This window comes from Maylandia zebra, linkage group LG2 (assembly GCF_041146795.1).
Source record: "Maylandia zebra isolate NMK-2024a linkage group LG2, Mzebra_GT3a, whole genome shotgun sequence".
In the NCBI taxonomy this organism is placed as follows: Eukaryota; Metazoa; Chordata; class Actinopteri; order Cichliformes; family Cichlidae; genus Maylandia; species Maylandia zebra.
The window spans coordinates 17,671,046-17,689,427 of NC_135168.1; the positions used below are offsets into that span (position 1 = coordinate 17,671,046).

An 18,382-nucleotide genomic window follows, 5' to 3' on the forward strand; every position below is an offset into this window, starting at 1 on the left:
CATGTCAGAGAATGAGTCATAGATTAACCTGTTTTTTATGTGAACTGATGTGGAGCACTGCCTGTTTCAAGCCTAAAATGCCAAATGCAAAACATCTCAAAAGGTAAACCCAGCATCTCACAAAGATTAAATATGTCCCCTATAACTTGAGCCACATTTTCAGATACCATCTTTGCTAAATATTGCATCAGCTCACAGTTCTGTTGTTTATTTTTTCATTTTTTCAAGATAATCTAATTTGTTTAGTAGTACCTCAATGCATCTCTGTTTAATAGGAAACCTGAGCTAAGAAGCAGTTAGATTGTAACCAATGGGGGTAAGCCAACACTAAGCACTAACTATCAACTGAAGTCTATAAAATAAGATTCATTTAAACTGAGCTACAAATGTTCCAAACTCGTGCCATGGTACTTCACACCAAAGCACATGTTCCAAAGTCAAGCAATAGCTGCATATGTGATTTTTGGCTATTTTATTCAAAAGCCATGCACATAATCTGCTTTAACAGGCTCCATTCTTCTAGTTTCAGACTTTCCACTAAATGTTGGATGTTGGCTGCAGGGATTTGCTCCAACACTGATGCTCTGTAAAGGCCAGTGAAGTTCTCGTATGACTGGAAGCATGCTACTAAAACTTTTACTGTAAAATGAAGGTCTTCAGTCGTTAGAAGTAAGGGCTTAGAAGTAAGGGCTTACAGCATTAAAACAATCCTTGGCTTAAAGCAGACAGGAGTCAGTCAGAGGCAGAGAGAGGATGATGGCATGGAAGTCTATTGTGATAAGAAGAGCTCATGTTTTACTATCATCCTGCAGATAAATTCAATTTTAAGATAGCTGATACTTATATGTTTGAAATATATGTAGGCACAGACAGAGATATGTATGAAAAGCATATATTTATGAGTAGAGGAAGAAAATAAAATGTTAATTGGAATGGAATCAGACTTATTTGCATCGCAGGCTTTGGTTTACAGCTCACTGGTAGCCTCAAATATAATTTAGCATCCTCCAGCTGATTGCAAATCTGAGATCTGGTTTCCTTTCTATATCTAAATATTAATAGTCTCCATTACATGAAAATTACTTTCATCTCCGACTCACATGGAGGGATTAGATTTTAATCAAGGCATTAAATATGACTTTCTATTCCTGCAGATGGGATATGATGGCAGGCAGTCAATTAGTATCATGCTCCGTTTGCGGTCTCACAGTGAATCCTGATAAAGTCTTTGTTATTACAGAGAAGCTGCAAGAGCATAAACAAAAAGACAAAGTGACATGTGGGAATGAGGCAACATAATGATGAGCTTCTGTCAAGGATCACTGCATCAATAAAACTTTCAAAGATATTTGCTGAATTAATAAATTCTAAGCTGAAAACTGCAATTATGGCGTGTTTATGTTTCCTTCAGCTCACACAACTAAAGATTCAAACTGGTAACACCATCTGCTCCAAAATAGCAATATTCTCAAAATGATACTAAATTGAAGTCAGTCTGTTGTACTTTTGGCTGCATTACTAGTCTGCTAATCAAATAAGCTTTTGTGGAGCTTTTTAGCCAAGAAAATTAAACCAGTTTCTTTTCTTAGAATATGGCAGTGGCTAAAAATGTTTTCAGCTTACTTAACTTAATTTGGTTTATTGTCATAGAAGAAAACTTTTCCAGTGTGCCAGTAATTCAAAATGCAAGAGAAAAAAAACAATGTTTATTTATTCATTGTTTTTTTTCTCTGAGGCTGGCGCATTGTGGCAGGAGGCTAAGAAAGTAAGTCCAGACATCCCTCTCCTGAGCTCCTTCTGGGGGATCGCCAGGCCAGATGAGATATATTATCTCTCCAACATGTTCTGGGTCTACCCAGGGGGTTTACTACCAGCTGGACTTGGCCAGAAAATGTCCAGTGGAAGCCACCCAGAAGGCATCTTAATCAGATGTCTAAGCCACCTCAACATACTCCTTTCCAACGTAAAGAAACAGCAGTCCTATTTCGACCTCCGTTAAGATGTCTAAAGTCCTAATATTACTTCAAGACAGTAAACAAATACATTTGACAAATACACATGTATTCATAACCTACAAACAAATCAGCCATTGCTCAAAGGTGAAAGGCAGATAGCATTGTTGCCCAATATTCACTGTTTTTTTATATAAAACTACAGTATTTGTATTTTAAAGTCTAAAAAACAACATGATAATAGGAATGACATCATCTCCTGAAGTGCTGCATTAAATAGAAATTCTCAGCACAGCCACAGTCTGGTGTTCAGTGAGTGTCCTGACTCTGTAGCAGCTGTTCACACCCACTTTTGCTCCTATAACATGCAATGAGAACTTTTTTGAGGTTGTACTCGTTAACATGGCAAGTCTGTCAAACTATTTCCCACTAGTGTGTTGTTGATATTCTGTGTGCCAACATGGTTCAGCTCCAATGTTCTCGTTACACCTATCTCTTTGAACAACACCTTTTTAGCAATAATTCGATGTTAGGTTAACTAGTGATTCTAAATTGACCACAGCTGTGAATGTGTGAATAAATAGTTGAATATACTCTAGTATCCCTCTACTTGAGACCCTGAATTGGATTGACAGTTAAGATGTGAATGAATGAAGTTTATTTTTACTAAGTTGTTCCTTACTAAATTTCATGTTTATGTTCCAAGATTCCAACTACTTTTATTTCGTTTGAAATATGCTTCACATATTTTTGTCACTAAGACTTTGGAATGGATTCCATTATGGCTCTGTGCTCTCTATTCGGCTGTTGTTTTGCTGCCTCACCACAGCAATCTTTAGAGGTGTATGATGTGCTCTTGAAATTCACAGGGTGTCAGTTTGAACCTGTTACCCGTGCATTTCTGTGAGATTGTACAATGCTTATCCTTGTACAACACAAGAGAACTAAAGCTCATCCTCATAAAGAGCAGAAATGTTAAGATATGTAAGATTACATCATTTTAGTTTATCGGCAACATTTCTATTAAAAAATTTACATCCTTGTTGCAATACATTGCCTGCAGTTTATGCAAAAGACCTTGCTTTTAAAATGTATTTTCAACAACAAATTATAAATAGTTAAAACACTGATTAATTCACAGAGGGTTTTAATTGTATTCCATCTTATTTCTTTAATTATCTAATGTAGATGTGCATCAAGCTGATGTTTGTGTCTGTGTGGTGGGGTCTTTTTCTCAAAAAGAATGCACATATTACGGTGGCCCTGAGAGGCCAAACACACTGCAACTTAAGAAAACACCAGCAATAAGAAAAACTCTACAAAAGCACACAAAACACATCGGAAATAGGAAAACCGACAGCGGAAATAGGAAAAAACAAAACAGAGATAGGAAAAACGACAACGGAAATCGGAAAAAAAAAAACGATTACGAAAAGCACAAGGGAAGTGTTTCTGGGGAGACAATAACCCGACGGACCAGTTGCAGGAACCAAAATATGCTAAGAATTGCACTGGGAGAGACTTAAAAGAAGTGGAGGATCTATCGGTTTTGTGAGAAAAGAAAAGATGAGAGGTAAGTGTTTTAGCCTAACTATTAGCCTAAAAATCTGTCATCAGTATTATGTGAATCATGATAACACACCTACCATTTTTTGGGTTCTTGCAACTGCTCTGTCGGGTTATTGTCTCTCCAGAAACACTTCCCTTGTGCTTTTGGAAATCAGGTTTTTCCTATTTCAGTTGTCGTTTTTCCTATTTCTGTTGTCTTTTGTGTGCTTTTGCAGTGTTTTTCTTATTGCTGGTGTTTTCTTAAGTTGCACTCCGTTTGGCCTCTCAGGGCCACCGTAAAATATGATCTTGTGATTGAAGAACAGTTGGGATCCCTGTGATATCAGATCATGTTGAGATTTTGCAAAACAAATAGATGATTTGTGGAGATTTTTCTTTTCTCTATCATATCTGCATATTAGATTGTATCAACATTAAGCATAAAGGAGTGATGCCATCTGTTTTTCTAACAGTACAACCTTTAATGTACTTAAAAAATGTTTTAGTATCACCACTAAACATCATCAGGTTATATTTCGCATTCTTCCTTCAGATGTGAAATCACGGCAGTGGAAAAAAAAGCTGTTTAATACTATGAAAATATATACTTCTGAATAAAACAGGTACTAAATACTAAGCTGTGTACAACTCCTGTGGAGAGCTTTAAGTGAGTCATCGCATCACACTTAACAGCCTCAGTTTTACATAGGTCAGTGGGTTTTCAACTTGGCATTTGAAAAGGTGATGTTAGAATGAAAGAAGTAGTTGCAGTTCATTTATTATCCAATTCGTCTATAGATCTTTCAGCTTCTTTTTAAAGAGTTTAGGATTACAGTACGTCAATTTCCTTGACAAGTCAAAATACCCAGCTTTGGATGAAGAGTATTCGCACTGGGATATGATTGTACACTCAACCAAACCAGACATTCAGGGTCATTAAGATACTGCCCATATAAGTAAATTCTGATATAAGGAAAAACCTTGTCATTTTTGAACCATTTTACAGAAGGTTTTTATTAAGCAAGTACAAATACAGCTCAGCACCTTAGACTCAGAACACTGAGGCTTGTGCTGTTTACCTGAAATGTAGGAGAATCTGAAATTTAGATCAGTAGCTCTTTTATTTTTTTCTGTCTGCAACCTTTGCTGTAATTCGCAGCTTTCCAGGATCTCACATAGAACTAAAGTCTATTGCTGCAGAATGCTTATTTATAATGCTGTTTGATACAGAGAACCATTTAACACTTGCCCTACTCTCAACATGTTATATTAACTATTTTATTATTCCTTATTACCTTATCATTACCATTTTGCTATTACATGTATTACTGTATGTGTTTTTAGTAGGAAAAAAATCAAGTCAGTAAAGCAGTGACATAATAGGGATGGATATTTGGACATACTAGCTTTTTGTGGAGGTTTTTATAATATCTGACAATTGTGCAGACAAGATTGTTATTGTGTGTCGCAAAAACAGTGATGTGCATACTTTACAGGTAACAAAAATCCATAGTTATATGAGGTTTAGATAAGAAAAGAAAACAACCAGAGTGGCATTAAGAAAATAAAGCAATTAAAGCAATGGAACTGTCTGGCCATCTAATTTAATTTTACCTTTATTCCTTAGTGTGCTTAATGTCATTGGATCAGTTTCCAAAACACTGGATCTAACATTTTGGGCAATGCAATTATGTAATATGTTATTAGAATTATGTATTAGAAGAAGAACTAGTCCCTAAGACTTTTTAGACCTAGTAAGTCCTCTAACTAATTATATATCTTTTATTCCCATGTTATCATGCCAGTGTTACTCCTGAAAAACAGTGGGCATGGTTATGTCATGTTCAGGCACCAACTGATCACTCTTATAAAGACAATGCTTGCAATTCGACCAGATCCAGTGCAGTCCTTCTCAGGACCATCCTGGGGTGGCTCTTCATTCCCTGTTGATTAATATAGCACTGGGTCTATGTTCGGAAGGTGCCAAATCCATGTGGGCTAAACACTCCATCCTGACAGTACGGTTCACTTGTGTCCAATGACATAAATTCCATCAAAGGGTGAACAACAGGCTTGTCTGTGCAGGTGCTACGCTACACCTACATCCATCCTCCAAGTAGACAAGGAAATAGTATAATAAAAACAGTTGCTTTCCATGGTTACCTTAGCTGCTTGTGTATGTGTTTGCAAGCAGTCACACTCCCATGTGAGTGTTCCAAAAACAATTCATGAAATGTCTCCAGAAACAAGAGAGGGTATAAACACGCCTGACATTTGACCTAGAAACTGAAGTTGGTGCAAAACTATGTTTAGGTAAAGACATTAAGCTTTGAGAGGAAATAGAGAATTTTATTGTGTTACACATCAACTATGAAACGCTGGCTCCTTTTTTCTTTTTTCTTTTTTCCACAATAACAGCTTGTACAAAACATGATGTTTGGGTTTTCTTGGGAAGGACTGTCTCCTGAGACCATACGCCTCACAAACCTGTATTTTGAGCTATTGCCCTGCACACTGAAAGGCACACAATTTATCTGCTAAAAAGTTGTGCAATTGGCTTCATATCTCCAGGGGAATCCTGGATAGATTTGACTTTGAGGTGCATATTCTGAATTATATTTGTTGGAATAGTTATTGCAGGAGACCTCATGTGTTACCCAAAAGTCTCTTATATACATCTGGATCGGTACAAGGTCACACTGTGTCCATGTAAAACTGCCAAGTAGTTCTGGGAGTTTTTAGAGATGGTTTTGAATGACATTTAATAACATCCATGTAATTACCTTGAAACTGAAGGTCATAAAATTACTAAATCAAGCCAGCCTCTTTCAAAAGCTGAATGCCATTTGTTTGTTTTACATCTCAGAGCTTTATAAACAGACCGACCTCCCTTATTGACTGACATGCTTTATTAGTTTCAATTCTTTCATGCTTCTGGAGTAACATTTAGTTTAATCACCAGTTATCTACAGTGGCACACACAAAAACACAATGGCATCCTCTGAGTTTATGTGCAATTATAAGAAGCCCATTTTCTTGCTGTTCAGCAGGGGAACAAAAGAAACCCGAGCACTTAGATATTTGGTTCAGGAGACGCAACAATAATAAAAATGCAAAAACACAAGCTGCTGTGCTTTGCCGATATGGAAATGCTTCCCATTAACTGCAGTTTTCATTCAGCATCTCTGGGGAGAACAAAGGATAATCAAACCTTACACAGGGCTGTTAACTTCAAGCCTCTGAACCAAGACAAACCTTAAGCCTATAAAGGTATGGCGTGTCCGAGTGGAGGCCCACTGTGAAAACAAATATTGAGCATAATTTTGCTGCTCAGTATTATACGATCGAGCCCCCTACCCTCCAGCAATCTTTCATATGAAATCAAATTTGCACACTGATTAAATTTCCTGCATGTTTTCTCATTTGCATAATCACAAACAAACCTCTAATGGCTATGAATGAAAACACATGGTAATCTGTGGGTCTAAGGCAAACAGGGTGTTTTTGGTACAACAACAACAAAAAGAATGCATGTTGCAAGTGCACAAGCCATTTTCATACTGAGTGATTCAGCATTTATCTTCATTACAGCAATCAATATGGCAAACTGGATTTTTCAGCAATTCCTGCAAACCTATTATGTATTGTTTCAGTGATCAATATCTTGCTCTCTAAACATGAAGACTAGACGAACATTTTTACAAGAGTATTACTGGGACTTTTTGGTTGTGCAGAGACCTGGATTATCACTTTAAATAGAGCTGGAGGGAATATCTGCGTCTTAAAGTATCTTTGAGCAAGGCATTGCAATGATTTATCTATAGCAGCAGCTGCTCCTAGCAGTGGAGTAGGAATATGCCGAAAGCTTTCCTCGTGTGAATGCTTCATGTAATCCTCCCCCTCCATATTCACTTTTCAAGGCCACTGCAGAAACTTTCTTCAAAAAAACCAAAACCAAAAACAAAACAACACCAAACATCAGACAACAACGCATTAACAGACAGCCACAGTTCACAGAAATATGTGTTCTGTGATTTATCTTACAATGTTTTAGACATCGTATCAGATTCAAAATACGCCCCAGTGACACATTTAAATTATTACTGGCTGTATGAGCAGATGCAACAGGGGAAAAAAGGCGAGAGTTTTATTTTTTTAAGGCATTCCACAATGTCATCAATCATTCATTCATCGTGGCAAATATGAACTGCGCTCTAAATGTGACCAATCTTGTTCTGTTTGCTAAAATAAAAGGCTGGATTATAGCACAGAATGTTGAGGATTATAATTATGAAGCATTAATCATCGGTGGAAGATATGCACTTTAATGTCCTATGAATCAGACATGATCATATTCCCCAAATTCAGCAAAATGCTTGTTTGAGCTGGATTACATACTCAAAGTGAACACACACACACACACAGTAAAAATAAATGAAAAAGTAAAAAAACTGACAGACTGAGCCTCATATTGCTAATGAGCCTGTGCAGGAAATATGATCTGATCATTAAAACAAAGTGTCTTCCTCAGACAGCCCCCGCTTTTCCTGATGATCCATGTGTTTCTCCCTGTCAAGTGAAAAAACTCTTACACAACAATCACTTAGTCAGTGTGATTCCTAAATCAATTTACAGCCGTAGCCACCCTGCTGAAGTGATGCATCATTCCACTGCTAATCTCACTTGCTTCTCCAATACACTCAAGCAACCTTGAGGCACCCATAGAATTAGCTTTATTTAATGGATGAGTATTAATCCCTCTTAGTCACAACAAAATTAAGGAATAATGCACCCATGAATATTTCAGTTACACTGCAGCAACACAGGAATCTGCTTACACAGTCTGCCCCGACTTGTAAAAAAAGAATTGGCAATTAAATACATTATTAATGCTTCATGATAAAATTCATATCCAGCTCCAGCTGAATGGGAGCTCGGGACTGAAAATTCAATGAGGAGTCGATACTATTTCAACTGAAGTTGCTGAACACATAGAACAGTGAAAAAATGGCCTCTAAAATACTGCAGCTCATTGAACTGTGCCTTTTTTCTGCTCCTAACACGCCTGTCTCCTTAGGTAGTGCATTCTTATTATATCCCTTAAAAATAGATGTGAACCTTCCAAGTCAGTGAATTCCTGTAGCCTCCCCCTGGAAGTTTTAATTAGAACACCAGTCATTCGTGTTATCGTTGTTTCAAGAGGGCTGCTTCCACATTCCTGAGCTGCCCACTTCATCACAGGATCAGAGGCCTGCAGTGAGTGGACTGTTTAGGACAGCTGCCTCATATTTACTCTGGATTTTACCTCAAGAGTAAGATCTAGATAATTTATGTTACTGATGGAAAGGAAACATAATGTGCTGCTATTTGGCAGAATTCCTACAGAGTCATAGCAAGTCTCTCACAACATAAATAGCAAGAAAAACTCCAACTACCAGCTTACACATGCGGTGAGCTTTCCAAATACACACAAATAGTATGATAAGAAACTACTGGTGCTGTGTCACACCTTTTAAAGTGTGTTTGTGTTTTGCAAAACATACTTGCAGCATTGTTAGAGGTCTATAGATTTGTAATAACTGAGGTTTTTGATATTACAGCTAAAATGATCATATACCTCAAGATAAAACTCAATATGACTTGAATAAACATGAAAACACAGAACCAGCAATGCTCAGAAAAACAAAACAAACTTAACTTCAAAGGTCCAGGGCTGAAAAATTAAGCCAGTGCACACTGACCCAGATGTTTCTCAAATGGCTCATTGAAGTTGGCTCACAAAATGAATCAGTCCCCACAGAATCCCATGTTCTATATTCCCAACTTTATAGAAAACATCAACACAGACTGGAACAAGAATTGATTTCTGGTGTTATTTTTTGGGCTCAAATTTTGCATTATTAGGAGCATGCCTGGTTTGAGTGACAGATATGTCCAGACTAGACCAATAGATGTTCTTTACACTTCACCCTGTACACTTCAAATCACTGAATCAAACCTTTTACTCTGTTGCCATGTGTGCCTTGTGGAGCATTTTAATGTAATTATCTAACAAACAATATGAACTGCTGTTTGGTAAACTGTAGTAAGAGCCTATCCAAAAACTGCGCTCCAGTATTTGTGAAAGGAGTTCTGCATTATTTACTTTCATATGTTACAATAGATGTTACAACTACTGTGGCAGATATCTCTGTATGGATGATGCACCCATGCAGTATTCATACACACAACTTAGCATTCGACCCTCACTTGGTCACTTGAGGCTTCAAAAATCCATGATGGTGGTAATGGCTGAAATGTTAACGTCAAAGCTTCAAAATGGGGGTTCACGCATCAGTGAGTTACCTCATGGTTACCCATTGGTTTGGTCATTCATATACTTCTGTCTTTACCTCTCTGCAGGCGATGCCATTTGAATTTTTGGGGTTAAAAGAACAAAAATTATTTTTGTGGTTAAAGTAAAACAAGCAGAAAAAAAGCATAAGGAAATGCTTTTGGGAACCACTGTTCTCTTGGAAAGTAATACCGCTGTTATAATGTTAATGTCTGTATTTTATGTACCACTCAGACAATTGCCTTCTTCAAAGTTCATTGTTATTTCCAAGATGAATTCTACACAGCATTGGCCAATTGAAAGCTTGAATAAATGGCTTAATTAAACTACCTTTAAACATAACAACACTACTACTACCAATAATAACAATGACAACTTTGGTAAATTAATACAAAATGATACAACATAAATAACATTTTCATAATAACATTTGCCATTTATATTGTCACAGTTGTTCCACAGGTCATTCATAAGCCAACATCTAAGTAATGTGCTTTATTTGGCTAAATGAAAAAAATAAATGTAGAAAAATCCCCCAAACTGACCAAATTGTTTAGTTGTGCAATTGTTTAGTTGCTCTCTGAACTTAACCATAGCTGCCTCACTGGATTCAGACTACATGAATGCATCTGGATTTAGTGAAATATAATTGGTGACTGTCATCTTCCAGCCAGTAGCCATCATTATAGTATTTGTTTGGTACTGTCATTCATACTGGGGAGAGAAGTAGGGATAAGTTCATATGAACTGACCTGCAATTGCATGTTGCTGCCCCCTGTTGATAAACTGGTCTGCATGTTGTGTTTACAGCATGACTGTGAAATGATGTGTTGTTTTCGAGCAACAAAAGATTCTTTTTAATCTACTAAACATTTTCTTTCATTTTAAAATCTTGCAAGTAAACGGGTTTTGATCTGGAGGTTAGACATTTTCTGCAGAACTTATTTTCTATTTATACAACATACAAACTGACAATACATTCTCCCTCTGCCAAACCATGTTATCAGATAGAAAGGGTTGTGAGCAAGTAGAAAATACTTTAGTGACGAAAAACACAAAATATAGGATTATTATGAACCACTCATCAAATGATTTTAAATCAACCACTGCATGTGAGTTTGTCCTGGAACTGTAAAACCTGACAATGTGGAAACATGGGATTCAGTTTTAACATAACAGCACGCATCAGCCTAGGCTATTTCTCCCATGGACTGTAGGAGGATGGCTTCTGCAAGAAACAAAGGGCCCATGCTCTTGGCTCACAATGGGTTAAGTTGTGTGAAAAGCCGAGTTGGCGTTGATGGTATTCATACAAACTGATTAACGATACTGATCAACAAAACACGCGGGATTGTAATGTTTAGTACGAAGGGGAACGAAACTCCGAGTCGTAATTGATTAGTACTGGCGCTGAAATGATGTAATTACCTACAGTAAGGCTTTTGCACGAAATATTTTCTTTGCGCACTTGTTCAAATCATTAAGTATTAACAAGCTATTTTTAATGAAAGTCGCCGTATGCCTTAATTGCAGAATAATGATTGATAGAAGAGAAAGCGCCAGCCTGCAAGAAAACAAATCTGTCTAACTGTAGCTTTGAAAACAGCGAGCCTGCTTTCGACCTGATCAGGAACTTGGTTTTCAAGGGAGAGCGCCCCGCCCTCTTGGTACTTATAACAAGAAAGCCTGTTTGCAGGACGCTCAAACATAACAGGAACACTGGAGACCACATCGCTGCACATGAGCCATACCTGGAAGAGAACTCTGGCTATAAAGACTCTACGGATTACTCTGTCTGTTTCGCCTTTTTACGGCAAGCGAAGGAGCAGAAGTGGCCATGGATTTTCTCAATCAGAACTATCTGAATGCGCGCAGCCCATATGACTATACTTTTAATTTCTGGAACGACTATCTTGGGCTGACGACTTTGGTTACGAAGAATAACAAGCTCAGCATGCCCCAAAATCCCAACTCCATCACCGAGTCCCTGAAAGCGACTCTGGGCTTGGACGATTCCCCGGCGTGTCCGTGCATAATCGCGGGTGCCGTTGGAGAAAGCGGGCACCTGGATTGTTGCTGCCCGTCCGGGAGCCCCCCACCAGCTTCCATCCTGGACTTGAAAGAGCGTTTCTCGATACTGAGCCCCTTCCAAAATCAGCTCGGCGTCCAGCTGCCGGAGCGGGAGGTGGGTTTTGGTGGGAACTTCACTGGGTTCGATATGTTCGGCATGGAGAAGAAGATGCGCAAACCCGCTTCCAGAACCAAACAGGAGCCGAAAATCTGCGTCTTCTGCCGAAATAACGGAGCGCCCGAGGAGGTGTACGGCTCCCACGTCCTGAAGACTCCGGACGGCAGGGTTGTGTGCCCGATTCTGAGGGCTTATACCTGCCCCCTTTGCAGTGCCAACGGGGACAATGCTCATACGATAAAATATTGTCCACTGTCAAAAGACCAGCCATCCCAGCGACCATTAAAGGGTGGGAGGGCTGTGGGTGGTAAGAGGATGAAAATATTTTAAACAAACAAGACTATAAAGTAAAATAAATTGCACTGAACAATTTCCAGATGACTGTTTTGATTTCGGCTCTAGCCTTTATCCCAGTTTCATAAACATATTGATTTTATCTTTTTTGTTTCTCTTAAGATCTCTTATATTTTTATAGTTCCTTTATCCACATAGAATAATTTTATGCTTTATACATCGGATTTATTTTTCTTTATAGTCTGTAGTTATTTTGAGTGTGGGTATACATACACATATGTATCAATAATCACAAAGTGTGAATAAATACAAAAAAAATAAATAAAAAGTATTTTGGTCATGTAGGGAACACACTGACATTGGCAAAGGGGATGAATGTCATAGCCTTTTTCTACCAAGTATTTTTGTATGGTGAGCTAAGCTTGCCTCGATTTTCTTTCACGTCTTAGAAACCAAAGTTATGTTTGCCATTAAAGAAGCTCAAGAATGTGTCATTAGTGAATACTTGTGTGAGTCTGACTGGAGGAGGAACTCTTTGATCCCATCTGCCTGCCTAAAAACTCCACAACATATTTTCCAACTTGCTGTAAAAGTTGACATTCAATCTGCAAGGCAGGAAGAAAAAGAAGAAAAAAAAGACAATGTGGCCTCTGTTTAGGCCTCATATTCTCTGGGGAACGTTCTGATCAGTCGTTGTAAAGCCAAACCTCTGTTCTAATCATGTGTGATGAGACAGTTACCTGATTTTACATTTAATGAGAAATATTATTCAATATGTTTTATGTTTACATTCCCAAATAAGGGTGACACACTGGATTTCTTTTCTCTGTCAGTTCTCTCGTTCTTTATGGTGTTTATGGTTTGGTTTGCCCTCACAATGTATTCACCACAGAGTCTCATAAGCATGTCTGCTTTGCATTATGAAACTAAGTAAGTCCCATTTACCTTTCATTCTGTGTCGGGGTGAAGAAAATGGCAAATGAATGTTCGCAAACAACATGTTATCCCATTATTACATTTCTGAAGAATCCCAAAAAAGATGCAAAAATGTTGTGAATGTATGATTGAAAGTGTCACTTGCAGGACTGCACATTTCTGACAGTTTTGTTTACCAAAGGAATACAATTGAATTGAAGAAAAAAAAGAGAAAGATTTGCTGTATTGTGTATAAAGTGATGTTTATTCAGTATTTTAACATTACAAGTGACTTCAGAGGGCACTACCTCAACAGGATTTTGTACTTACACGTAAAAATGTCAACAGCAGTTTATTGATATAGTGCTGCCATTTATAATAAGGGTTTTGATAGGTATTTTTGATCTTTGTATAACATAATTGTATTTTCATTTTGTTGCATTTAACATAATGGAAGTAAGTTTCCAAAAAGCTATAGCATTGCTCACCAAAAGGTGAGACTGTCTGTAAATAGTGATATACCCATACTTTTTAAAATTTAGTTGTTCAATGTTGCATTCTTGAGAGTGTGCAAGAGAGTGGATATTGAAAAAAAGCTGACAAAATTTGCCACTTTTAACAGAGGTTTTTTGGATTAAATGAATAAGAGAAAAAGAAACACTGTTGAACTTTGTTATTTATATTTTACCACAATTTCCTGTATGCTGCTGTGCAGAATAACAACATATAAATACACTAGAGAAATAAAAACGTATGAAATATTTGGACCTATGTGGTTGTGTTCTCTAATTGGTTTACCCTTTTCTAAACACAAAGGTTTTTGTTTAAGTTTCAGATTACTGATTTAGTGATTCCTAAACTACATTAAACCAAGCGGGGGGTGGGGGGTGGAGGGGGTCGACTAGAAACAAAGAAATGGCTTTGCTTGGCCTAATTGGCCAGCTAGCTGACTGTCTCACTCATGAGTTAACACAGAGCCTGTGTGTGGATCACATATGCCCTGCTTAGGTTACATTTACTACTTTGCATTTTACCACACTTAACCTTTGCTTTTTGGATGAATTCAGACCGATCTGTTGCTCTCATATCTTAAAGATTTGTTTCTGAAAGGCAAACACACTGCCATGGGTTGCTCACAGTTGTTTAGGGAGGTCTTCCCACACAAGAATGTCTTGGCTTATGCCTCACCATTCAAACAGATCATGTTTGTGCTGAAGTGGATTGAATAGCTGGCCCTCCCAGCCTTCTCTGCTTGCCATCTGTGGAATGGCTGCTGCAGACATATTATGTGGCTCAAAAACAGGCAGGAAGCCTTGCTGCCTTGCTTCTTGTTTGTTGGAAAAGAAATCATGGCTGTACACAGTTGTGCAGCTGTGAGTGCTTCTGATTTACTCCAGCAGCTTGGTTTGTTACAGATGTTCTATAAATGATGGAAATGTACTAAAATCATGATGACTTCATGAATCGCCCTACTGTCTTTTGTCTGTCTCACCAGGCAAACAACCTTAGACACTCTTAATTGCTGCTGATGCTAAGCATACAAACATATATTAGCCTGAAGCGTTCGTCTGGTGTCAGCCACTTCTTGGCAGTTCCTCCCTCCCCCCGTCCCTGCTTTCCCTCCTCTGTCTTCTCCTCCTCTGTCTTTATGTATCTCCAGCTGAGGCTGTGGCATTAAAAATGGATGACTACTAAGTGCAACAGGGATTTATCTCAGTGAGAACAGTGGTGAAAAAGCCTGGCGGGCTAGCATTTCAGGCAAACACAGTAAGATAACAGGTCTTATTTCCACTACACTGCAGCTTCCATTAGCTGCTCTGCAGAGAGGGCCCATATAATCTAGTTAGTTCCACCATTTATGAGATATGTATCTTTCATGATCATATAATTCGCCTTAGTTGGCTGTTTTTTTTTGGTGGGGTGGGTTATGGAATATAGCGATCAGATGTGAAACAGCAACATCTGGCCAGTGACTACATATTCTTTGTTTAAATATGAAAGATGAGTGAGAGAAATGTTTTAATTAAAAGGCAAAGATATTTTGCAGGTGTTGACTTAGAGTACCATTCACTGAGAATGAGGCGACTGGATCTGGCATGTGATGAAGATTTAGCTAATGCTCTGCAGCAGCAGTTTGTCTTTGCTGTTAATGTGATTTAGAAGAGTCATTAACTCATATTGCTTCTCATCATGGTCGCTACATAGAAGGTCTCCTGTTTAAAGAGATGTAGTTACAGGAGATTAGTGGTTCCCAACACTTCTTAGTCTGATGTACCATCTAAGTCCTCTTAGATGGGATGAGATGCAACCTTCAGCATTCAGTGCACGAAAAAAATGTCTGTAGCCAATCCAGTAGTTGCACCTACTAAGACAGAAGTGACTTTATCTAGTATTATCAGTGTTTAGGTTTGTGCCATTTTTATTTCTTATCTGCAGCTGCCTTCGTGTTAATGATGCAGATAACATTTTAATAATGAGCACTGATATATAGATTTTGTATATTATGAAAATGACAATTTTCAGTTTTTAATGAAAATTATTTATGTATGGCACAACTGACCCTGCTTGGAGCCTGATCTAGATAGATGTGGTTTTGTTTTGACTTGAAGTGTCAAATATTAGATTTTCTCATGCACTCTAGGCGATTGTAAGTCCCGAACATGTCATGATGACATGTGACATGTCATGAACCATATCCAGGTTTTACTGGGCAAAAGACAATTTACTCTCTGGACAGATTGCTAGTGTATTGCAGGGCAAAACAGTGATCCATTTTAACAGAATTTCAATTACTCAGAAGTATATAATAAATTAAATGAAGAGTAAATAAGTAAATTGTAAAATGAATTCATTTTGCCATTGTAAATTAGCGTATTTTTTATTTATTTATTGTTTAGAAATTAGAATCTTAAGAATTCTCTTAAAATTTTATTTGATGTTTTATTTTCTAATAAGATCAACTGAAAAAATGGCATTATAATGTAAGACCTTTGCTTGCGTACCCACTCACTAATTTATACAGGGGCAAGGCAGCATATGTGCTTCTCCAGGCAGGACAAAGCAAACACTCAGATGTCACGGCTAAATGGCCTGATGGTCCATTTGCATAGCAGTCTTCTCTTTCGTTGACCCATATCACAACAATGTGGAATAATAAGTTACAGATCTACAGAATCCATTTATGGGTACAAGGCAACAAGGATGCTCCTGTTGCCTAGCAACTCATGGAGATAAAATTGAACAGCAGTTGAGCATGAAAGTCATTCCATACATTGAGGTAAAGAAAACACCTTTAGCCTTTATATTTAATGGTTTATTAGTGATTTGATACGGCTTTGATTTTAAAACTGGAAACAAGATCCTTAAAATAAATTGTAAATTGTGTATTTTTTTAAACAGATTGCCACCTCATGTGGTGATAAAGGGTATTACAAAAATATTCATACATTTTTTGTGACACTTTCTATATTCTGTGTTCTTTAAAGCTGCTGATGTGGAAAAATCATAATGGCATGCATGGTGTTGGTGAACTCTCTGTCAACATCTCGACAGTGGCTATTCACTGGACTTCATTCCAGCTCTGTCCCACTGAAGGGCAGATTACAGCTTTGATGCTGTAATTAAAATTTCACAAAGGATTTATCTAAAATCAAAACTCATTGCTGTTTAAGTGAGGTGGACAGGTTATTAAGTTTCTTTCTCAGCATGATCAGCTTACAGCTCAGTGGCTGTTTCACGGGTGCAGATGTACTGTCAGTTGAAATAATCCTCTAAGTCTCTGGTGCATGGATCTGCAGAACAAAAGAACAATAAATAATACTAGTATTTATTCAGGCAATGTGCATTTTTTAAGAGTGTGCTGTATTTAAAAAATGGTTGGCTTTTGAAACAAGTATTTTCCTGTCTGCTTATGATAAAATGGTGGTATTTAGATATTTGCTTTTGTGCTGACTGACTAATAAATGACATCCAGACTTCAAATAATATCTGCTACCATTCACTCCTCACATTGCAGTTATAGACTGCAGCGGTGTAGGAGTATCTTTTAAACTGTTCCAATATTAAATGCATCCCACTAAGCCCTCTATCAGAGGAGATAATCAAAGCTACTTGATGTGTCAGAAGGAGCAAACATGCTGCCATACCTTATCAATTAAGTATCTGAGAAAACCTTTTCAAAAGATTCAAACAATAGTCATGTTTTTCTCCTACCAGAGCATTCATTTTTTTATTATTTTCTTTTGGTTGGATTTATCTAGATTTCATGGGCAGCTTAACTGCAGTGGCTTAATAGTGTTTTGTTATTTGTTCTCTGGTGTAGTGCTGCCTCAGTGCTGTCATTATACCACTTCTGAATCATTGAATTCAGGTCAGCAGGTTTCAGTGGGAAGTTTGTATGGCCAATTAAATGTCTTTGAAGTGGTCTGTAGTTGTTCAAGTCACATACATGGCACATTTGTGTTTGAGTTTAGTTAGGCTGCCTGTTTAACACCGGACTGCAGAAATTCTCCTCTTCTCATCAATAACTACTTTCTCTATAAAATTAAATAATCTGATAAATGAAGTAAAATTTGACCAAATTGCATTTGCAGTCAGCACTAAATACACAATAAAAAATGTTAGTAAGCAAACCAATGAAAGACAAATTAGGTTTCTGATGAGATTAAGGACATTAAAGATCTTTTAGGGAAGGACTTGACTGAATAAAGAAACAAGGAAGCGTTATGACCAGTGTTGGTCGTTACTTGAAAAAAGTAATCAGTAACTAATTACTGATTTCTTCCCCAAAAAAGTAATCCCGTTACTTTACTGATTACTTATTTTCAAACGTAATTAATTACTTAGTTACTTAGTTACTTAGTTACTTTTTAAAATCACGATTTACAACCTGAATAGGTGATAAAGCGATAGATCTTTCAGCCCAATTCTACTTTTTCTGCATAATCCATCATACAAAATGTAATCAAATGGAAAAGATCCTTTTTAAAACTTGTTTTGTTAGTTTTAATCTTTTAACTTTATGCATCAAGCAAAATTTTAATTATATGCAACATTCTCTGACTTGAATAAATTAGTTTAACATTTAAACTTATTTTCTGCACATTCCAGCACTAAAATATTTTTTTGTGTGTGTTTACACTCACTCTTTCA

General features: G+C 37.4%; 1 protein-coding gene across 1 annotated transcript; it reads left to right on the top strand.

Moving 5' to 3' along the window:
- Nucleotides 1-11,511: 11,511 nt before the first annotated feature.
- nanos1 (nanos homolog 1) lies at nucleotides 11,512-13,998 on the top strand. The gene has a single exon (XM_004553690.6). The coding sequence runs from the start codon at nucleotides 11,672-11,674 to the stop codon at nucleotides 12,350-12,352; it is 681 nt and encodes a 226-aa protein (XP_004553747.3). The 5' UTR covers nucleotides 11,512-11,671; the 3' UTR covers nucleotides 12,353-13,998.
- Nucleotides 13,999-18,382: the final 4,384 nt, after the last annotated feature.